At 35.8% G+C, this 24,404-nt stretch overlaps 1 protein-coding gene across 7 annotated transcripts in view; it reads right to left on the bottom strand.

Moving 5' to 3' along the window:
* Nucleotides 1–24,404, bottom strand: part of MPDZ (multiple PDZ domain crumbs cell polarity complex component) — a 153,481-nt gene that overhangs the window by 67,142 nt on the left and 61,935 nt on the right. For 6 of the 7 annotated variants that reach the window (XM_059143564.1, XM_059143567.1, XM_059143569.1 and 3 more), the window contains 11 exons: nt 20,841–21,024; nt 19,808–19,879; nt 18,038–18,147; nt 15,723–15,869; nt 14,697–14,861; nt 12,769–12,957; nt 11,010–11,219; nt 9,211–9,327; nt 6,730–6,897; nt 512–796; nt 116–239 (listed from right to left, as the gene is read on the bottom strand). In XM_059143564.1, coding sequence (XP_058999547.1) covers nt 116–239; nt 512–796; nt 6,730–6,897; nt 9,211–9,327; nt 11,010–11,219; nt 12,769–12,957; nt 14,697–14,861; nt 15,723–15,869; nt 18,038–18,147; nt 19,808–19,879; nt 20,841–21,024 — 1,771 coding nt within the window. The remainder of the gene's footprint in view (nt 1–115; nt 240–511; nt 797–6,729; nt 6,898–9,210; nt 9,328–11,009; nt 11,220–12,768; nt 12,958–14,696; nt 14,862–15,722; nt 15,870–18,037; nt 18,148–19,807; nt 19,880–20,840; nt 21,025–24,404) is intronic. The other variant, XM_059143568.1, reaches the window with a different exon arrangement.

Raw genomic sequence — 24,404 nt, 5'->3', positions numbered from 1 at the left:
CACTTATAACATCTATTTTATTGCCTACAGCCCAAAATGCTGAAACCGTGTTCAGTATTTCATCTCTGGCAAAGGGGTTGAGAAGGAAGATACATGTGGAAAGGAAGGAACCTACCTAGGCTAGAATTGCCTTTTGCTATAGTAATAGTCCTCTCAAACGATTCTTCAGACAGGTTTTGAAGCATGACACACTCTGCAGTCGAGGTCAGGGAGCTCTGTTGAATTAAGAACTCGGAGCCCTGACAGAAAATAAGTAAGTAAGTAAATAAATAAGTCACATGGAAAGGAAAACAAGACTTTGGAGTATGATTTCAACATCACCCCTGTTCTCTAATTGGCTGTTCCTTCTTCAGCAGGAAGCTATAACCAAAGTTAAGTTCATAGGTTGGATTCTGAAAATCTTAACGTCAAGAGAGCATTTGCTCTAAGGGCAGAGATCAGCCAGAACACTCCACAGTGCCACTGTTTCTAACCTCACCATAACATACAATACACGTATTTAAAATGTTACCTTTCCCGCTGAATCAGGTAGCACAGGAGAAGGACGTTCTGCACTTGATATCATTTCATTTGGTGGGTGAGAGTCAGCCCACGTTCTTGTGTTTTCACATTTGTATTGCTGTTCAGTAGCATTTGCAGGTGTATAATCATTTGCAGTAAAGCCAGAGGCAGGACCCATGCTCAAGTCTGCTGAAGACAGACTCTCATCCTGTCTTTGCAAGAGATTCTGGGTGTACAGTTCCTCCAAGGACATGTGCAGATCAAATACTGGATCTGAAGAACTTTCAGTAATATCCTGATGATTAAAGAACAAAAAATAAAAGTCACAGCCAGAGTTACATCAATGTATTTTGCAAGACCATTTCTTAATAAGTAACTAGTGGAGAAAAAAAACATAATTATTCATTACTCAAGAAGCATTAGCAAACATACAAATTCTTCTCTTAGCTGATATTTGCATTATCTTTGTTTTTATAAATGCTTTTGAATACATTTTCTATAGATCATGTATGCCATGTTCAACTGAGTTATACCTGCACTATATAGCATACATGATATCATTTAGGTGCAATAGTGTGTTCTATTCACAAACAAAATTATAGTTTAATTCACAAAGGAAAGCAAGTGACTTGTATTTTCAAATCTTAGAGAGTAGTTCACTTTCAATCAGTATGAAATTCCTATGTAAGATCAAGAACCTAAAGAAAATATTGATTCTGATTTACAAGAATCTCTAAGGAAAAATTATTTTGATAGGCATTTCTAGATATTTATAGAAAACAGAAAGCTATGCAACTCAAATTATTATAGGGAAAATTTTCATAGACATTCTGCAAGATAAAAAAAAAGTGAATACCAAGAAGGAGTAGAGTAAGATATAGGCTCTACTCTAGGCTCCGTTATTAACAACCTATTCATTACAACAGAACCTCTCCTGACTTTATATTTAGTTTCTAAAATTCCCTGAAACCCTAAAATTCTAGTTCAATGTATACATATGCATCTATTTACAACAGATATATTCTAGCACTTATGTGCTTTGGGCAAGCAGCTGCTCCATGAACTGCTACTGAATAAACATAACAGTTTTCCCTTTAATTCTCTTACTAATATTTTTAAAATATAAAAGTAGCATATGAATACATTATCATCAGGAAAGATTCGGGCCATGCAGGTATACATATGTGTGTGTGTATATGGAGTATAATATGAAAGCTCTCCCTATGGCTTCTACTTCCATTTTTCCCCCAGTAGAAAGAGCTGGAACCAGCTGAATATTGGTCAGAACTTTTTACTCATTTGCTTACTAAACATGTTTAAGTACACAAGTACACTCACACATACAAGCAGTTACACATTTTTAAAACTAACCTAAACCATTAATTAAGTAGAATGTTTTATTTTCTTTCTTGAAACAACTTTGTATCTAGACATGAGAGATTTCCATGTCAGTAAATAAACGTCAACCTCAATCTTCTTATGACCACAGAGCCACCCCTAAGTATGAAAGGCCCCGGAGTACAGACTCCAGAGGGCATGTTCAGACTCTCATTCCTCCACTAGCCATCCTCTGTGCCTTGGTCCCCTCATGGATTAATTGGGGGAAAACAGAAGGACCTAGTTCAGGACTATTGGGAGGACAGAGAGTTAATACTGCGAAGTACTAATAACATGTCTGACTTAATAGAAAATGCCCAATAACTGTTAGCCATTATTGTTATTTGTATTACACATCTTTGTACATGTGAGAAAATTTATTTAGTATAAACTCCTAGAATTATGGGCTAAGTAATATGCACACTTAAAATGTTGATACGTATCACCAAACAGTCCAATTTTCTCTCACAGATGTGGGACTACCTGAGAACTAATCTTGCCAACCCTAAATAAGTTTGGTAATTTGATCTGAAAGAAATATATTCTAGTAAATATAAAATTTAGTATTTACTATGCATGTCCCTGACAATTAATGAGGACACGCCATTTATATATCTCCTGTCGACACTCTCTTCATATAGTCTATTCAACTTCTCATCAGGGGGTTTCCACTTGTTCCTATCATTGACATACTCTGTAGATAAAGTCTGTAATATATACCACAAGTATTTCCCCAGCCTGTTACTTATCTTTCAGTTTGCACATGTTATATAGATAAATATGCAGAAATCAAATTCTTTAAATTCTTTATGTAAATTTATGAAATTCTTTACATAATCAAATTTATCAACACTTTGTACTACAGAGTTTCAAAAGTTGCTTAATAAGTTCTTCCACACAAAGAAAAAGAAATGCTTTCTAGTCTTTTCCTTCTGTTTTATAAATGTTTTCTTTTCAGGTCTGTTTTAACCCTTCTAGAATTTATTTCAGGGTGTGGTGTGAAATACGGATCTCTTTCTATTTTTTTCTAAAAGGTAATCAATTTTTCCAACAGAGTTAATTACATTCCTCTTATCAGCATGTTATCATCTTTCTGGAATTATCAAATATTCCTGGCACAAAGAATTGAGGCAAATGGGAATATCATACAAGCAAGTAATGTCCTTAGACTCTTCAGGAACAATGAAAGGAAACCATTATCTTCCACACTGCTGGAACGTAGACAATAACCTGTTGGCCCACTCACCCAACTTTGATGATTCGGTTCTAATGAAAAACAACAATGCACATACTACAGAATTAGCTTCTGTATTACTAAATTAATTATAATACTTAGCAGCATATCATCTTCCCCAAACCTCAAATAAAGATAACAATTAAAACTCCTTTTCATCACAAAAGGACTCCAAGCCGCCCTTGTTAACTAGGGTTTACTATAAATCGTGTGACAAAAATTTCCATGCATTATTCATAAAGGAGTTAACACAGACACATAGAAAAGAAAGAGCTAATCAACACGGCAGACAACATACGCCTACTTCAGAAACGTTTCTGGTTGCTGAACAACCAACTGAGTTTTATTTTTAAAAGTCTTATGGATCTCAAAGAAAAGCAATTCTTCCCCTATAAGATGTTCGAAAATAACTCCATAATCTCCTAGTGTAACTTGGTACCCAAATTGAAGTCTTGCAAAAATCCACATTAACACGTGCCTCTACTTAATACATTCTTATTCTCCAGGAAATTAAAAAAAAAAAAAATGAGAGGTTAAATAAAAATGTCAAATACACTTGAAGAGAGCTGTTGAAGGGTGATGAGTGAGTTAGGATGATACCTGGGCATGCTATTTCCCTGGATGATTTATTTATATAGACTAGCTAAGTCCTGAAACATTCACTGGACACAAGCTGATTCTCCTCATAAGCGGTCCACCACAGAAGTCCTTCCACACTCAGAAAACAGACTAAAAGCACAGCCACTCCCAACTCCCCATCCTCCTCCCATTGTTCCTGACACAAGGTACAGTACTTCCTCTAGTGTTTGCGCACCAACCCTACTGAGCCAAAAAGGGACTTCTTTTGTGCTTCGAGAACTTGCAGTTTGGTCCCTAAGACTTCCACAGGGATTCCCATCATCTTGGCTAGAGTTATTATATTAGTTTTTGATACTGTTTCTCCAAACAAACAAACAAACAAACATTTTGAGCTTGGGTGTGAAGGCAGCAATAGTGAGGCTACAGAATGACAGTAAGTAGAGATCTACAGGAATAGGTATATTTATTTATTTATTTATTTATTTGAATCATGGAATCCATTATTTACAACTTCTGGCAGCATACCTGACCAAGGTGTAATTGTTTGTACATTTCTAACCATCAAGGTTATTACATGTCTAGCAAAGTCAAAAACCTGAGGAATCACTGAGATGCTCACACTCTATACTTCTTTAAATCAGTATGGAGGCTTCTCTGTCTTAAATATCGTATATTATAAGGTTTTATGTTATCAATTAGAGGGTTCCAAAATGAGCTCACTCTTAAGTGACCAGAAAAAAAAAAAAAAAAAAAAAAGGCCAGTTCTAAATTCTGTAACAAATTGCCATTCTGTCTTTTTAAAATAAATTTAGTGCAAAGAAACAGGAAGATGAATACATCACCTAGTTTTTCATTTACATACAATTTTCTGGTAAATATCTTGGTGCTATAAAGACACCGCAAAATAAAAACAAACATAAAAAACAATGTTGCAGAGATTTACCACGATGCAGAAACAGTCCTACTTTCTAAGAAAACTGAAAGCACACAGCAGTTTCACAATGTGTTTTAAAACATCCTCATTAATGTCTTCTTTGTTGTTTTATAGTTTAAATATTTCCGTTGATAGGCCAGCTTTCCAGAATCTGCTTCAACAAAAGAGTAAACTGCTCGGGAATTTAAAAAAAAAAAAAAAAAAAAAAAAAAAAAAGGAGGCAAATAGACTTCAGTAAGCCAATATGTTGTGCTGCATACAGCCAGCATTTGCCCTGTAAAATATATGCTTCTCAGTATGCAGATTGTGTAATCCCTTTAAGTAACAATTACTAAGTTAAACAATGCAATCTGTCCCACTGGCAAGAGGCAGTACGCTATGCTGTGGATTAGGAGAGTCCATTAGGAGATGAACTCAGCTTCCAGCCCCGAGGCCAGTAAAGACTGAACACGTTCCAGACAGGACGCAGGCACATAGACAGTCTCAGGTGTGGTGAGAGAGGAGCAGCTGCTCCATTCAAGATTATACCTTGCAAACCAATTCAAGGAGATTGCCCAGCATCATTTGCAAGGATAACAGGTGCACCTTGAACATAAAAGAAAATGCTTTGAAAACGTTCTGGCCCCAAAATTACTTGTTAATCAGGAATAGAGGAAAACTGTGCTAGACCTGTGGAAATTCTATTTTACATCTTATTCAAAAGTATAGATATCCTTGCTGCTGAATTCAATTTATATGGCAAATATATATTTCATATATTTAAGAAAGTTACTGTCTAGTCTTCTTATCTTGACTTTTTTTTTTTTTAGATTTTATTTATTTATTTGAGAAAGAGAGAGTGAGAGGCAGAATGAGAGAGGAGAAGGTCAGAGGGAGAAGCAGACTCCCCATAGAGCTAGGAGCCCAATGTGGGACTTGAACCCGGGACTCTGGGATCATGACCAGAGCCGAAGGCAGCTGCTTAACCAACTGAGCCATCCAGGCGGCCCCTTATCTTGACTTTTAATGTTTGTTTATGGTTTATTTTCAACATGAAAGAATAAAGAATTTATATCCGTACATGAACTCTTTGCCTAGATTAGATGTTAACATTTTGCCATATTCTCTTCAATCTCTCCTCTTAGAAGGATATAATGTATTAACACATCCAGCTGAATTCCCATGCTTTCTTCTTTCTCAAAGAATAACTTCTTTCCTGGAGTTAAAAAATGTCATTCCTATACATTCTTAGTTGTTTTTTTTTTTAATACACATACACACATACTCATAAAATGCACTGAAATGTTCTGTGTATTTGTATTTGTATTTGTAGAAAATATAAAAGAAACTCCAACAAATCAATATGAGGACAGACAACACAATATAAAAACTATCAAAAGATATGAAGAGGTCACTGACACAAGTGAAAACCGAAGGACCAACATATGAAACAGTGTTCAAGCCACTAAAAAGCAAAACTCCAAATGCAAATTTCAAGCCCAAAAGATAGGGCAGGTTTTAAAATATTACTTACTAAACACTATAAAGTACATCACCAAGAAAATGAAGAAGAGTTGGGGCATTTATGCCAATAATCTATTTTTAAAATATACCTGGCACAGATATGCTGAATAGTAACTAAATTCTTCATTCATATCCAGAGACTTAACCATACTTTGCCATTCACTGTGATTTCTATGTAAAGTATTTACTGGCATCATTTTATATAAAAACACAAGACAGTATTAAGTTTAACTTGTTAGTAAATATGAAATTAATCCAAAAAATATTTTCTATCCAACTCTACATGAAAATCAATTTTAAAACCATTCAGAAAATAAAGTTATCCTCATGATTTTTCTAAAGCAGACACAGCTAAATAAATACACAATTTGAGAAATACATTCCATTAAAATTTTTCTATCATGTAAGTCCTACTCAAAAATTTGAACCCTTGGCTCTATCATCCCATACAATAGAACCGAGACTTAAATAATACCTAGTGGTCTGAGAGATGCTCAATCAACACTACTTGGACAAAACTGCACTTTAATCTGATAATGAATCCATGACTGGACAAACAAAATGCTTCTAACATACCACTCCCACAGTTTCTCCTCTGTACCTTGGGAGGAGAAGATGGAAGGGAGGTACCATAGTTCAGGCCATCGCTACCAGCGCTGCCATGAAGAGATAAAAGAGAGGCTTGAGTGGAGTAGATACTGTCATTATCAGGAGAGTACTGAGACTCAAATGTAGATTCATCTGCTAAGTCAGCCTCATTTGTGTCCACCTAGGAAACAAAATGATAATATCAGTTGGGAATTCTGGTTACATATATGACATGTCTCCACTTGAGACTAAAAAGAATACCAGCATTCATACTGTTTCCTACATGACCTCCTCACCCTCTTCAACATGTCAGAGACAAACTGGCATCAGTTATGCATTCCACCAATAAGAGGACAACAGCAACAATTAACAAAAGGCCCGGGTTGATTCGAAGTTTTAAGTGATTTCATAAATTAAGGAAAATATTTACTTTGTCCAGTTCACATTGTTTTTTAAAACTACCTGCCCAACTTCTAGAATTTTATAATAAAATGAAAGAGGTCAACACTTTTTCTATTCAACTAAAATAAACTACTATTCAACAAGGCAGTTAGGCAATTATCTATTTATAAAGCTCACTAAAACAATATATTTTAAGTTTTTTTTTTTTTAAGTAGGTGCCACACGCAGTATGAAACCCAATGAAAGGCTTCAACTCATGACCCTGAGATCAATACCTGAGTTGAGATCCAGGGTCAGGTGCTTAACTGATTGAGCCACCCAGGTACCCCTATTTTAAGTTATTTTAAATTAGATTTTAAAACCATCCGAGTTGCTGATTCAGAACTTGCTGGTGATCATCAGAAACCAAAAAGAATATCTGTGATTTTATACTAAAATTATACTAACAAACAAGGGGCCTAATTATGGTGATGGGGAAGCTATAAAGTTATGAACTCCTTTTGCTGGAAAACTCACATAAAGCAGAACATTTCACTAAATATTATCTAAAGCTCCTCTTACTACCTTTCATGCAGAACCAAGTGAAAGAATCAACTCATGAGGAGCTTAAAGCTCTATTTACAATTCACTCAGTTACACTTTAAAATAGGTAGAACTAACCTAATTATTATATTATCAGCATTTTCGGTCTTGATGGCAAAATCCTATGTGTTCTACTTCTTTGTGATTTCAACTTGTTTTGCCAGAAGAATTATAAATTATACCAGGTCTCATTCTTGCAAAAACATGCCAAGAATATAGGTTTGCCACTTCCAAGTGACCCTCCCTCTAATAATATATTTTAAATACATGTTCAAATTCACTAGTGAACTACTGTGTGGAGGTTTACCCTTCACAAATGTTTATCAGGTACCACAATCTGGAAAGTAAATACTTCACATCACTATCTAGATAGATAGCATTAACTAAGCTTTGTGTCATGGATTATTGATGACATTGTAATATGATATTATTGTATTTATTATAATATACACTAAAACTTTCCAAAAGGCAGTTTCAGGAGCTGGTTAATTAAAAAATATTAACAAGAAAAACTATCTCTCAAAAATTAGGTTTATCAAAATCAAGGAAATAATTCATACTCTGTTCTAAAGCAAGATGTGCACAACTGGTTAGAAATACATAATGGAGAATGCCATGGGTTTTAAACCTCACTCTATTCTGATACACTAAAACAAGGATTTCAAAAGCTGGGCACATCCTTTCTAGTCATACTGGGTACTTTTTTTCCCAAAAGGAAAGTTGGGCCAGGAACCTGGTTTTAATAGGAGTAATGGAATAGGACATCCAATTTTTATATTTATGTTGTATAAATGTCATGTTTATTTATATCTGGTATTTAGCTTTGTATCTTAATTATTGCTATAGTATTGTCTCGCTACTAGAAAATAAGGTTCTTAGCAGCAAAATTCATTCATTTATTCATCAAAGTGACTTCCAGTGGTCCAGAAATATTTATTCTAATGAATGATTTTATATAGATCAAGTAAAAATATAATTTCAACTTAAAATTTTGTAGTAAAACAGTGATGCTTATTATATTTTGTAATCATAGTAAACATGGGTTTTGACTATTTTGGAGACTTCTGTGTTCTTAATAACTGAACCAATTTATGTGGTTTTCCCATTATTTGTATCGAATGGAAAAAAATATACTAGTTACCCCATTCAAAGGTAGCCAAAACAACTGATTAACTGAAAACAGCTAAATAATGCCTAGAAATGCCCCAAGTATGAAATTCAAGCAAACGAGTGCTTCAACAACTTTTGGTATGATGTAAAGATTAACTCTACTAGTTGTCAGAATGCATTGCTAACTGAATTTCTTCCCTAAATCAGCAAATAGTTTCACATGTGTTATGGTTTTTCTTCCTATTTTGAACTATAATAACCACTAGAATTGAAATGAAAATGTCCGGCTTTCCAAAACATTATGAACAAAGAGTATACAGTAAGATTTTAGAATATTTTGAAAAGCAAAAATAAGACATCAGATTTCTGAAAGAAGACTTGATATGTTGTGGCCACTAACCAGAGCCAAGTCAGCCCTGAAGACAGCTCTGTCAGCCAGCCCTTCCTCCTCGCAAGAGTGTGGTGGGTGGAGAAAGGAATCCTCCTTAGAAGAAACATACCCTTCTTCTGGTGAAAGCTGCAGGGAGAAGGAGACTCAGTGTTTGAGGAGGAGTTTGAAGGAGAACAGCAAAGAGGGAAGGAAGGAGAAAGATGGGGGGTAGAAAAAAGTAAGAAGAGAGGGAAAAAATGGGAATGTTTTCACATGGTAACACATGACTTAGACAGAGAATGATGAACATGAAATATGATAAATATTCATATTTAATGTTTTTATTTGTTAAAGTACAATAAGGACATTCTTCTAATACCAATAATACCAATACATCATCTGTTAGATGAAAATCCCTTCTAATTTTTTCATTCTCCTTATAAAAGATCAAAATCAATAATTTTTTTTGTATTATATAATAATCTTCTGGTCAGTTTCATCTGCCAAATATTCTGGCTAAACAATGACTCAATGTAAAAATAAGTAAGGGGCCTTTTAGGTGTTAAGATATAAAAGAATTTGCAGGGGGGAAAAAACAACATTAAAAAGGAAGGATCATCTTCTCTCTGTCATCCCTTACTAGAGTATTATTTTAAAGAATGTCATTTACTTGACAAGGAATGTCAGAGAACCCTACAGTGAAGTCTCTCAATTGAACATAGCTTAAAAAAAAAACCTCTACATGTACAGATTCTAAATTACATTCCTAATCTATTATATCACACTGATGGATCACACTGATGGAAAACCTAATATATTCATTCCAATCTCTAATAAAATGGCCTAAAATAGATTGTCTTGCCTACGTCACCCTGAATCAGCAACACATGCAGAAGTTCTCTTCTTTCCTCTGTTGTCAGAAATATATTTTCATAGATTACCAAACTTCGTTGTGGAATACAAAGTAAGGCATGAAAAATCTAATTAATGTTGCAAATGTATTAACAAAGCTTACTATTTGAACAAATTCTTTCATAAAGTCAACAAATTGTTCTTTCATGTTTATGCAAATGTACCTATGTGTTTGTGTTTTCTTAAGAAAAGGTGTATTTGCCCTTTGACTTAAAAATATATTTATACATTAAAAAAGCCCCATGAATATTGAAAATGTCTCTAATATTTACGTGCAATTCAGTGGTAAGTGCTATGTTGTAATCACAATATCTAGTAAACATACTGACATTATGTAGCATGAACTGATTAGTTGTTTTTAATACTGCACTAATTAATGACAAGAGGAACATTGCCTCCCAGAAGAAGAGCCACAAGCTGATCAACCCACTGTGAAAAGTTCAATTTCTTGCTCTGCAGTAATTAGACAAGAAATGTGTTGAAATCAACAGAATTCAGGACCCTAACCCACACTGACAAGAGATTCTATTTTATTCCACTATAATTAAAGATTGCACTGCTAGTTGTGAATGCCCTTAAATTTCTCTAATACCCCACCATATCAGTACAGGCATTTTAAGGCATTTTTGTTTTAAAATATTCAATTCTGTATTCATCATGACCTTATTATCAAAAGCATACCACAAAACCATAAAGTTATAAATTTATTTCGGAATCTCATTTTCTGTCCTTTATTCTTTTAAAAAAATATGACTCAAAATTAAATCTTTATACTCAGATGGACGGCAACCATACTGACGAAAAATACCAAAAATCACAATTCACTCATGAGAACACTTTCTGAAGCTAAAAGTAAGCCTAAGAGCCATTTTGTTTACAAAATGAAAAAAAAAAATTGATAAAATCCGAATTCTTACGGGTAATGGTTTAGCAACTCCTATTCTCACAGTTCCCGCTGGCGCGCCCTTCAAAGCCTGCACGGCCTCCTCCAGACTGCTGTTTTCCAGGTTAACATCATTGACAAACATGAGGCGATCTCCAGGAAGAAGCCGACCGTCCTTTTCGGCAATGCCACCAGGCACCAACGAACGAATCACGATCACAGTGCTCGCTGGATCAATGGGATCCTGACAAAATGGGGAAGGAAAGAAAAAATTAAAGAAGAAGGTAGCTCCTTTTTAATTGAAAAAATGTTTTCACAGATTGGCCACTGAATTATAATGAATGGGTAACTGTTTCAAGTCTCACAAAAGAATTTTCATGCAACACTTCTCAACAGAGAAGTAAACCCTATCTCCATTTTTAAGAGTGTAGGAAGAGTTCCCCTAGAGCATGGCATCCTTAAGTACCAAGCTGTTCCTGAGTAGACCACTTCAACTGTATAGATCACTATAAAATTATCACTTTAACTTTTTGATAAATTGTCCAATCTTATAGCTATCTTGTGAGGCTGGACGTCAGATCCACAAATTACTGACAACAGCATCTGCTTGTTTCCTTTTTAAAGATTTTATTTATTTATTTGACTGAGAGAGAGCACAAGCAGGGTGAGTGGCAGGCAGAGGGAGAAGCAGGCTCCCCGCTGAGCAAGGAGCCCAATGCAGGGCTCCATCCCAGGACCCTGGGATCATGACCTTAGCTGAAGGCAGATGCTCAACCGACTGAGCCACCCAGGAACCCCTATAACAGCTTTTGTTTAATAGAATGTTACTATTGTGAGACATAAGTAGATGTGAGTGTACTAAAAGGTCAGGCCTATCTATTAGAAATGAATACAGAAAGAGTCCATGAAGTATGTGATGATGCAGTGTTTTCAGATATGCAGCAACCTTAGTGTTAGAACAAGGCTCCGCAATCAAGCCCTATAAAGAACACAACTCCTGGGAGTCATTGGAGATGGCTCTCTGGTTCGGTATTAATTAATGAGGAGCAACAGCTGTGCTCTCTCACACAGGCATAAACATTTCCTCAGTTACTCAGCACAGAAAACAACGCAGGATAAGCATGCTACACTTGACCAATTTAAGCTTCTTTATAAATCTAATCATTTAGTCAATGACAAGAATCCCATTCAATTACAACTCAGGAATTCACTTGAGACGAAAGAAGTATTTAATACTTTGAGTCTTGAACTATTAATATGAAATATGAACTATCAATGATGAGCATGGAAATAAAAATGATTTAGACGTATTCCCCAAATAACAAAAAAACTATTTCTATAATATTTCTAAAATGTATGTTCTTCAAATTTTCAATGAAAGTTCAAAGTTCAATGAACTCAGTGTTAAAAGAAAACTTACATTATATAATAAACCATATAAATTATTATTTTGGAAGATTTGCTAGAAACAAGGAAATGTGTTTGGTAACTGTAAAATATTAACTACCTTTTCTCTTATCTACAATATACCTTGAGTATATATTATCTTTTTTATTTTTTTTTTAAGATTTTACTCATTTATTTGATAGAGAAACAGCGAGAGAGGGAACACAAGCAGGAGGAGTGGGAAAGGGAGAAGCAGGCTCCCCACTTAGCAGGGAGCCTGATGCAAGGTCTATCCCAGGACCCTGAGGTCATGACCTGAGCCCAAGGCAGACGCTTAAGGACTGAGCCACCTCCAGACTCATGTATCATCTTAAAAAATTAAAAAATTTTAAATAGAATGTGCTTACCTGATAATCTAAAATGCTAAAACCAAGTCCTTTGTTCCCTTTCTGCAGCTCGATATGCTGCACATCAGCCTCCCACATGGCCAAAGGTCCTTGAACCTCCTCTGCATTCTGACCCACGTCGTCGGTCATCGCCAGCACAGGATCCTCAGTCTCCGAGGACCCAGTGAACTCCCCTAGATCTACATGAGGCTGGGTAACAGATCAGACAGCTCTTATTTCAGGGGCACTAGATTAGCAGACATGTACCAACACTACAAGGAAAAGGGAGAGTCCCAGCATCTGTCCAGAACAAACCACTCACAGATTAAAGTAGAAACAGCTTATCATGAAGCTTTTACAAATTAAGGCAGTAATTACTGAAGGTTGTTAAAGTGGTAGAAATACCTAACATAAAACTGGCATTAAAAATGTATAGTTCAAAGATCTCCTACAAAAACACACAGTGGTTATATCTCAGCAGCATGAGTATGAGTAGTTTTCAAATTTTTTTAAATCAGTGTCTATGTCACCTCTGTAGTCAGAAAAAAAAATGTAAATCTACTTTGATATTAAAGAAAAAATTCTCACGAATAACAACTCAAGAGGAAATGGCTATATGTAGAAGTTTGTACTCTCTGCAAACAAAGGTTTTAAAATGTTGTGACTTGAGCACATGATTATTTCATTAATAAATTAGCATGCACAATAGAAAGACAAGATTTGAAGTCAGAGTGTCATGGGCTTAAAGGCTGTGTCTATGATTTCTTAACTGTGTTGCCTTGAGCAATATTTGTAACCTGAACTTTACAGTTACCATTTGATAGAATTGTTAAGAATTAAATGAGTTGACATATATAAAGCACTTGGCACAGAAATAGAAATATAAAATGTTAGCTTCCTTTCAGCAAAAATAAAGTGAATCTAAGTTAATTCAGTTGTCTTCATCTGTATGAACATACCAAATTTCAGGAAGACATGTTTTGGTGATGAAATTCTAGTTTATATACTATCTTTCCTGTTAATTATTACACATCCTAGGACCATGGATACAAATCTGTCCACCTGCTTTATTGTAATAATCCCATGCATAACACATAAAAATACGTATGAACATATATGGTGCTAGAGTTCTATGTAATTTGGAATTATGTCTCTTATTCACCCTATTCATCTCGTTGAATATTACTTTCTTCAAAGCTTTCAAAATTATTCTACTATACTGATTCCTGCAGTATACTGTAAGTCAATTTCTAAGATTATGTCTCATTATACCTTAAGTGAGATTTGACTAAAACTCAAATGACGTGATGTCCAAATCTTAACTTTGGATATCTATGATGAGTCCTCAGAAAAGCTGATGAGCTCTATTTCTTGATATTTTCATGGAAATGAAAAAGAATAAGCAAGTATTATGGCCTCAAATTTTTCACATTTAAAAAGTATAAAAATACACAAATAAGATCTAAAATCACAGAGAAGATGTGTCCATCCATATGATAGCTATTCCTAGAGCAGTCACCTTGTGATACCATTAAATATCTTTTGTTTACCACATTTATACTATATACATCAATTTTCTCTCCTATAAATGGGCACATTATGAGTATATTTTTCATAGGAATATTGTGAATAAATTATCAAGCATAAAGGGCCCAATTATATTACCTTATTTAAACAATAGAACAACCCTCTGAAGACATGCACTGTGATGTAGATTTTACAGAGGAGAAAAGAGAGATTCAGAAAGATGAAATGACCTGCCCAAGGTCCTAGAGCTAGTAAGTGTCAAGCCTGACTCAAATTCACATTTGTCTGACTTCAAGGTCTTTCCTACAACCCACTGATTTTGAGGAAATGAAATGCCAAATGAAAGAAAAAAAAGATTTTAAAAATTGTAGATGCCATTTAGACTTCCCATTATTTATTCCCATTAGTCTCAAACCTGATACCTTTTCTGTCAGCTCAATGTCACATAAGTCCAGGCTATCCAACCCTGTCTGGCTGGTAGGAGGCACAGTTCGTCGACAGCACACCATTGTCACTTCTATTGGCAGTTCTTTTAAAATAGTCACCACATCTTGGTGACTTTCCCCAAGCAAAGTTATGCCATTCACCTGTGCAAAAAGAGAAGTTGCCCAAGAGAGAACATTTCATGAGTACTCTTTTGAAAGAAATCTTGTATTAATAAATACGAATTTTAGGATGATTACTATAGTTCTGCTGTGCTCAGAACCAGTTACCTATAGTAGTATGATCTAAAATGTTAGAATTGTGTAGAAAATGGGACTTGTAAAGAACTCAAGAGAAATCACTATCGTTCACCCCTATTTCATGTGTCTGAGTAGTAGTTTGGAAAAGAAGAGGTAATAAAAAATAAAAAATACCCAGGACTGAAGAGAAAAGGAACAGATTACTCTACAAACTGACGTTTTATATCACTAAATGAAAAAATCAAAATGGAAAATGGTACATGTTTTATGCCTGTATGCTTTTAAAAGTGGAGGGAAAGAATATATCCAAATCTTCTTAGTTCTTCATTCAACGTATCTGGAAGACTGCGCGGTACCAGGTATGACAGTAGTTACCTAATGAAGGGTGATGAGCACTGGCTGGATTAGCACAAGGAAGAGACTATTCACCATCTATGTTCTTTGTGATTCTGGAACATGTGAAAGTAATACCTCATCTAAAAATTGAAGAACTGTTTTAAATTTTTTAAAAGACTGTTTTAACAGTTCTCTGGACTGAAACAAAGGAAAAACACCCAGCATGGAATTAGGTCTAAAGATCAATGCACAGATTTGAAATTCCTACTTTTGGCGGATTTTTAATTGCATATTTGTCTCAAGTACACTTTGGGGGGGGGGATTTAAAATAAGAACTTACTTATTATGCATAGTATTATTACACATTAAGCCTCCTGCAGCCTTTTCAGAATTTTATTTAAGGGGACGGGGAATGGCATAGCTCCTTACTTCCAACAGCTCATCTCCACTGAAAAGCTTCCCACTGTGTCCAACAGGACCTTCTGGTAGAACAGAGCGAATAAAATGATGTCCCACTGTTGCTTCCAGACTTATCCCCAACCCACTGTTCTCACTGAACTTGCTCACATGGGCCACCTGGAAGAAAAAAATCATCATGAATCTAGCATGTCTTCATTTGTTGTTTTTTCTTTCTCTCATGTGTATATTTTATGTTGACCCCCAAAAAAGTCAACTTTCTCACAAAAGCTTCAAAAATCTTCCTGTGGAGCTACAAAGCTTTGTTTGTCTCTGAAAGAGTAATGTTTATCCATCAGTTTCAGGAACCAACACAAATGCAGAGGAGGGAGTCAGATGCCAGCACTCGAGAGACTGTGCAGGGCAGTAATCTCAACGACCACGGATGAAATCAAATGCCTGCACTCGAACAACAGTACAGAAAAGACAAAAGAAGACACTATGTGCCAGGGACTGGGCTAACCCTATTACGTAGTTTATCTCGTGCTTCTCATAAATCATTCCAGTGTCTATCCTTGTTTCCCAAATTAAGAAAATGAAGTTCAAAGAGGATGTCTTACCCAGAGTCACATAGCTATACAAGAACTTTGAACCTTACGCTGCCTGAATCTAGGGCTCACACTCCTGATCCTATGCTGGTCATTAAAAGTGAACCAAAGCTTCAAATAGGAGAATGAACTTCTTATTTCCTACTGTTACATTAAATAATGAAGAATGTTAGGAAATCACCCATTTTCACAGAGAATCCAATAATATATAAAAATCGGAAGGTATACTGAAGATGATCTACTTCATCCCCTCTATTTTATAGTTCAGAAAACTAAGGGATAGAGGAACTGAGAAAAATAATGTTTAACTAAAAAAGACAGATCTTTCAAATTTTGCAAGGGTTATTATCAGAAGCTATCTCATCCAATTTTTAAATCAACTGGGATGAAATCCTTCTCACTCCTTAAAACCCAGTGTAAATATCACTTCATCTGAGCAGCCCTCCAACTCCAAGTGCCTACCTGATAATGTCCATTAATCTTTCTTTCTACTCTACCACTCCTCTTATGACTATATTTTTGCTGTATCACCACACAGCAAACAACTTAAAGTCAGATCTATCTCACTTTTGTTTGATGAAGGCCAATAAACAGTGTGGTTCTTACCTATAGCATGCTTCGCCCTTGAGAGATTTCTGGGAATACCACCACGAGACAATGTGCACCAAAGACAGCCAAAGTTTATGATCCTAGGTCTCACCTCTATGACAACGTGGTTCGTTAAACAGTTTCCTTCACTATCAATTACCACCACAGAAGTGCAGCCTCAGTGATCTGTCCCAGCATGTTAACCCTACCCCATAGAAGGAATGCCCAACTTTCTTTTCATGCTAAATTAACTACAGTTAAGCTGGACCTTATTGTATTCTTCCTTGACTTTATTAAAATGGTAGTTAACAGCTGTACTTACTTATTTGACTGTTAACTATCTTTAGTATTTAAAAAAAAAAAAAAAGATCCTTGTCATGAAGATTAAATGAAACACTAAGACTACTGTTTGGCACAAAGTGCTCAATATAGGCTAGTTGTTATTATATGACATCTGTTCTTTGATCTCTCCTAATCTAGAGTCATTTAAATATTATAAGCAATATGAAAAATTCTACTTAACCTAGTGTTTTATTTTACCTTTTGAAATCCCTAAAATTCACTGGTATACATCTAAAGATTGATAATTCACATTACGTTTGTTAAGTCTCTTTTTAGGATATCAGGTCATGATTGCTATATAAGGTATGCAAAGTATTAATAAACATAAACATTCACCATGGCATAAAAGAGGATGCAGAATTAAACACCTTATGCAAAGTAAATATGTAAGGATAGAGTGGGAGGAAAAATCCTCTTAGAACTTTAATATATAAGATTATGATGTTTTTTATTTTATCTTTAGGTATATTCTATCTTTCTATTCTGGTTCTTTCTATAAATTCCAGACTCAATAATCAAAAAAAAATTACTTTTGTTTAAATAATATGGACTACTGCTCAAAATATTAAAATATTGATGAACTAGAAGTTTAAATTTTTCATACCATTTTTTTCAGTTCCTTTGTTAATATTCAACTTTCTCCAAACTGAATTTTTAAAATATCTGAGTCATTTAGGTCTTCAAAAAAAAGGTCCTGGGCATTTGCTACTTCTCTAGCCCTCTTTAGGAAGATCACCTTTATTTCTGTCATGAACTTCCTGCTCAAACACAGTTACAAGTTAGGAAGTTAGGAAGCCTGAGCTAACCTACCACTATTTCATAATTAATCCCCATAATCCTTTGCCACTTTGTCAGCAGGGCAGCTTCCTGTTGCTGTGCATCTTCTGTGTCTTCTATGTCTGCTGACAATAACGGATATCCTGAAATAGTCAACACAATTAAGTCAGTGACAAACTATAAAAACCTCCATATTTTTACATTTTATTCCAGAGACACTGTGATCAGAACCTGTCTGTTGTAGCAAGTTTGACTCTTCACCCAGTATATGAATTACCCTAATTTCTCTACTCATTTTTTTATTAGAGTATAATTGACAAGAAATATCCTATTAGTTTCAGGTATATATCATAGTGGTTTGATATTTCCATAATGTTATGAAATGATCCCCATATAACTCTAGTTACCATCTGTCACTATACAAAGTTATTATATTATTGACTGTATTCCCTATGTGTACAATGCATCCCCATAACTTATTTATTTTATAAATGAAGTCTGTACCTCTTAACCCTTGCCTGTCATCTATTTTGCCTGTTCCCAAACCTCTCCACTCTGGTAACCAACAGCTGTTTCCTGTATCTCTGAGTCTGTTTAATTTTTGTTTGTTTGTTTTCTGAGGACCGGCACTAAGGTAGATGCATTAGAATCATTTAGAAGCTTTTCCTTAGTGTGTTTAAAAAGGAATTGGGGACTTCTGATTCTTAGAGCGACTCCCACCCACTCTCTCATATGCACATTCAAAAGCAAAGACAATATCTGGGCTTTCGAGGTAATTCCCCCACACCCATCCCTACTTACTATATCAAGTTTCATGCTCTAAAACCTCTTTATTCCTTCCCACTACCTTTGATCTCACTTTAGCCTAAATAATTTCTTCACCTATTAGTGTAAAAATGGCAGAATGCAATTAACACATATGAATCTTATAGATCACATTCCCAGGATATTATTGCAAACACAGATAGTCCTTTAAAATAATAAAAGTAAATCAAAATTTTCAACAGAAAAAAAAACATTAATTAACAAAGTAGATATTTTAAAGAACCACAAAGCTTCAATGTAACTGTTTAGTGAAGGGCAGCATACACATGAAGAAAGGTCAGTCTTGGACTCTGTGGATTTAAGCTCCCAAAGCACCTAATGCAATGTGAAAGGAAAGCACAGCTTCCAGCCTAAAGATGGCAGTGATATTCTGGCATAATTACATAGTAAAACAATACTGCTCTAAAATGTGCTTAAACAGCTTGATGGAGTCTGGTTTTATATTAAAAGAAATCTCAGAAAGTTTTAATAATTTTTCCATACAATTCCTTCCCAAACAAACTTCCCAATATTAAGATTTCGAATTCTTGAAAAATTGGCAAGAAAAAGCCTCCCCGAACTGGAGAGTTTCATTTCTAAGAGCTCATGCTTTAAAAAAGATTCTCATGTTTATTTTAAAAACACTTGATAATTTTATTATTGCTTGCTCAATAAGTTATGGACGTCAGTGGAAGGAAAGGGATTGACTAAAACCTTGTACATGACTGAGTGATTCGTAAGGGTTTTGGTTTTAAAAATCTGTAAGAAAGAATAATGTGGAGCCGGAAAATATACCAGGTGTAAATGAACTATTATAATCTACTAGAGAAATTAGTCTCATCTATAAATAAAGACTAGAAACTATCTCTTTTTCTTTTTTGATAGATTTTTTAACAATTTACTCTCCATAGAGGCTCAGTCTCATTTACAAACACAGTCTCTCTGCGAAGCAAACAAACAAATGATAAAGAACGCAGGAGCATCGCTCCAAGTGTTTACCTTCTTCTTCAACGGGTAATATGCTGGTGTTTCTACTCAAAGATGAAGACTCTTCATCTTTTTCATAATTTTCTTAAAGATAAGAATATTTCAGTAGTTACAGCTATAATACAATCAAGCACATGAAATTTTTCAAATCCCACTGATTTATCTGAACCCCAAGATGAGTGTTCCCTGTATGTAAACTTATCAATAACCACTTGTACTTAAAAAGGAAGCTCTGTTAACATGATAAAAAATAAATTTCTCAGCGCCCCTGGGTGGCTTAATCAGTTAAGTGTCCGACTCGTAAATTCAGCTCATGTCACAATCTCAGGGTCGTGAGACTGAACCCCACATCGGTTCCGTGAGGAGTGTGGAGACAGCTTGAAACTCTCTCTCTCCGTCTCCCTCTCCCCCTTCCCACTCACTCTGTCTCCCTCTCTCTAAAAGAAAAGCAATAAATTTCTCAGGTGATTTGCCTCCCTGTCTCCTACTGCTATAATAAACAGTATATGGCATAAATACCAGAATGGTCAATAGTTTGAGAAATGAAGCAGCGTTTTCTACCAACAAAATTACATCAGTCAGCTACCAGGGGGTTTCACTAATTTTCAGAGATATTCATGTACCAACAGCTTATAAATGCCATTTCTAAATGTCTTATTAAAGTAGATTCCTCCAAGGAAGGCTGGACATTTAGGAACATGAGGCTTGCAGACCTAGCCTAGGCAGAACAGGCTCCCCTGAAGAGAAAACACAGCAATGACACCCAAAAGTAAGGCAGGGATCAAAAGGTAAATGCGCGTTTCTGACTCTGAAATGTGCCTCAATCAACAGGAAAGAAAGAGACCTGTTTTATTTGGAAGCTCTTTCTGCATTGAATGGACACACAGCTAGTTCTGGTTAGTATCAAGGTCATCAAATTTCCTTTTTATTTGGCTCATAATGAATAGTGAGGACTAAATACCATTCTTGAGGTATTTTCAGAATTAGAAAAAAAAATCTAAATGATGTAAGGGTCTAACTGAAAACCAGTTTAACCAGGCATTACCTTTGCTTCCGCCAGCATTCACGGGAGACAAAACTGCATCCTTCGTGACATCCTCCCTTGACGCAAGCTCAGCCTCCTGCTTCGCTCCTCTCCTCATTAGCGTCAGGTGCACGGTTGGTCCTGTGTGTCGCAACACCTCTACTGCTTGTTGATTGGTAAAACCCTGAAGGTTTGTGCCATCTACCTGTGATCAGAAAAGACATGTTAAAAAATAAATGAATATTTGTATTATCAATTCACCAAATGCATGTTTACTGCTTGTTAGTGGGAAATCAGCAGGACTGAGTACCCCCTAATTGGAGAATGAACTAACACCCAATTTGGGGACCAGTAATAACTTAGATGCACCAGAATTACCCAGGTGGGTTTTGTTTTATTTTACAGATGATGGTGTCTCATTTCTAGACATCATGAACCAACAGTTCCGGGGTCAGAATATTCTTTTATGTTCCTCAGGTGACCCTGACACACGGTCAAGTTTGGAAGCCAGTACTACGCGGTGTATAAACGTGTAGAAGACAATGAGAAAAGTGGTCTCTGAGAGTGCTGATGTGTTCCATATCATACTTACTCTGGCTTTAAAAAAAGAAGGATGACAAACACCTTCCTTCTTATTTCTTTGCATCTTCAGAAAACACATGTGACTTTCCCTTTTCCTAGTTCACAGAGGATAAAACATTTGAAGATGTGCTTGTGATCTTTCTAAACTACAGATTTGATCATATCGTCCCAAGACTGCCTTCCCTAGGACACTCCTTAGGCCAACTTTCCATATTGTGAACACAGCTTAGAAAGACCTGTGTCAACTGTGTTCAGATGCACCACCAATCTCATCAGGCATGGTGCTGTCTATCCCCTGGGCCCTCCCACCCCTGAGGGCTCCTATCCACTCCTGCCCTGCAATGTTCCCCTCAGCCTGGAGGCCTCTACGGACTCTGCACCCCCAGTCTCGACTCCCTGAACTTCTTTTAGCCCGTGCTCTCTCTCATCTGCCCACCTAGAAAACACCTACACCTGCTTTATATACATTCCATAACTGAACTACCCTAAGGTCTCTGACTATAGTTAAAGCCCCCTTTACCATTTCTCCTTCCCAGCATTTACCATAATTTTAATTTATATTCTCTGTCATTATGAGTTTTGTGACTGCATGCTCCAAGAGGACAGGCTCTGATGTCACAAAACATACTGCTGTTTGTGCAATAGATATTCGTCCCAAATGGGAATATAGAGCCTTCAGTCCATATGTCAAGGATTTATTTGTAAAGCAAGTTACCTCTTGAAACAAATAAACTCAGATTATAGCATCTTATTTAAATTTAAACCTCAAAGACAAAAATTAAAATAAATGAACGTGTTATTTACTATCAGTAAAGAAATAAGAAAAAACTCATAAAAAATCTCAACTTTAAGGATCCATAAACATTCTTAAAATTCACAGAACTTATTACAAGTTTTTACCTACAATAGACTTTTATTATTCGACTTGTTACAGATTCAGTTTAATTTTAAAAACTCAAATGCATATGATTTTGTCAACCTAATAGCAGTAAAGCTCAGATACATTTTTTTTAAAAATGCAGTCTTCCTTTATTTTCAAAATTTGGTGGCCTAAATTTAAAAACATATTCCCTACCCAAACGTCAGAGATGGTGCCAGCACAGAAGAAACTGGTATAATGAAATAACCATGGACTTTCAAAAGTAGATTTCAATTCAGATTTCTCAGTATCTTCATCTGTAATATGGGAATAATGGTACCTATTTTCCCAAAATTACAGGGCCCAGTACTTTACACTGGGAAGAAACTCTGAAGCTGGCATTATTAACAGACTGAAGAAATGATGAAAAAACATGAAAATCTCAATTTTTCTTGAGAGACGTCTCTGTTCAAATATCACTACATTTAACATACATATGAGATAAGGTCAACAAAGCCCAAATCAGGGTCCCAGAAAGGTCTGGTCTGTTATGATCACAGGCAGAGTTAAGACACGGCTTCAGGCACAATGATACCACAGACAAGAATGCTCTGGAACTAGATGCAAGGGCAGGAGATTGCCTGTGTGCTCTCTCAAGGAAAGCTCCAAAAACCTCGCAATGCACAGAGCAGACACCACAATTAGCAGGAACGATAATAGAGAATTACTAGTTGAAACAACTAGAAACCCCAGCTCCTGAGTTCACTCAGTTTAGCCAGCCCAGCCTGTCCCTAGCGCCCCTTTCAGAGACACACATTAAGAGAGAACTTGAGCTTATTATCAAAGTCAGAATATCAAAGGCAGCATTTGACACCTTTCCTGCCTTACCTGCTTAATAATTTTTTAAAATTTTATTATTTATTTATTTTAGAGAGATTGTGATAGAGAGTGTGCACACCAAGTGAGCAGGAAGAGGGGTGAAGGGAGAGAGAGAGAGAGAGACTCTCAAGCAGACTCTGCACTGAGCGAGGGCAAGGTGCAGGGCTGGATCTCAAGACCCAGAGATCACGATCTGAGTGAAATCAGAAGTCAGACATTTAACCAACTGAGCCATCCAGCTCCACAGTATTTTTTTTTTTTAATCAATCACAATTCCATTATGCTTTTAGCAAGGATTTCTACACATCAAGGAAGAGTGAATATATAATTCCATCTGAAGAGCAGTTAGGTCAACTTTTTAAAATATAATAGAATCCCTTGATCAAATAATTCTTTTTAAAAATTTTATTTATTTATTTGACAGACAGAGATCACAAGTAGGCAGAGAGAGAGGCAGAGAGAGAGGAGGAAGCAGGCTCCCTGCTGAGCAGATAGCCCGATGCGGGGCTCGATCCCAGGACCCTGAGATCATGACCTGAGCCAAAGGCAGAGGCTTTAACCCACTGAGCCACCCAGGCACCCCTGATCAAATAATTCTTAAATGAAATACTAATAAACAAAGCAGAATAACATGGAACCATTCACTCTATTCCCTCCCCTGTAATGTCTACAGTGAAACCCTAGGGATCAACAGAGCACAATTTGTAAAACAGGAATCATATAACAAAGTAAGCTTAATGTTATAAAACAATATCTCGGTCGGGAGAGGGGAGTGGGGTTATGGACATTGGGGAGGGTATGTGCTATGGTGAGTACTGTGAAGTGTGTAAACCTGGCGATTCACAGACCTGTACCCCTGGGGCTAAAAATGCATTATATGTTCACAAAAAAAAATTTTAATTAAAAAAATAAAACAGTATCTCCTCAAAATAGCAAGAAATAGTTTCTCAATCTTCTCACTGCCTGGACAACTACAAAATAAAAACAGAGTTCAGCTCCAACAGCTGCTACCAAAATAAAGCCAGGAAAAACAAAGACTGCAGTTGTGAAAATGCAACCAGTGTGAGGAACTTTACCACTAGTATCTCAAAAGTCCACAAGATGGTGATATTTCACAAAAATTAATGCATGGCCAAAAGTATTGCATGATGTTTCCTCAGAGTCTGAGATGCTCCTAACTCTGAAGTAAGAGAATATTGCTAAAAGTTAAAACTCGGAACACTGATAACAGTGAAAATAACTAACTTTATTGAAAACAAGAAAAC

The sequence above is a fragment of the Mustela lutreola genome, chromosome 12, assembly GCF_030435805.1.
Source record: "Mustela lutreola isolate mMusLut2 chromosome 12, mMusLut2.pri, whole genome shotgun sequence".
NCBI classification, from domain to species: Eukaryota; Metazoa; Chordata; class Mammalia; order Carnivora; family Mustelidae; genus Mustela; species Mustela lutreola.
The sequence above is the reverse complement of the archived record's forward strand: the minus strand, read 5'-3'. Positions and strand labels throughout refer to the sequence as shown.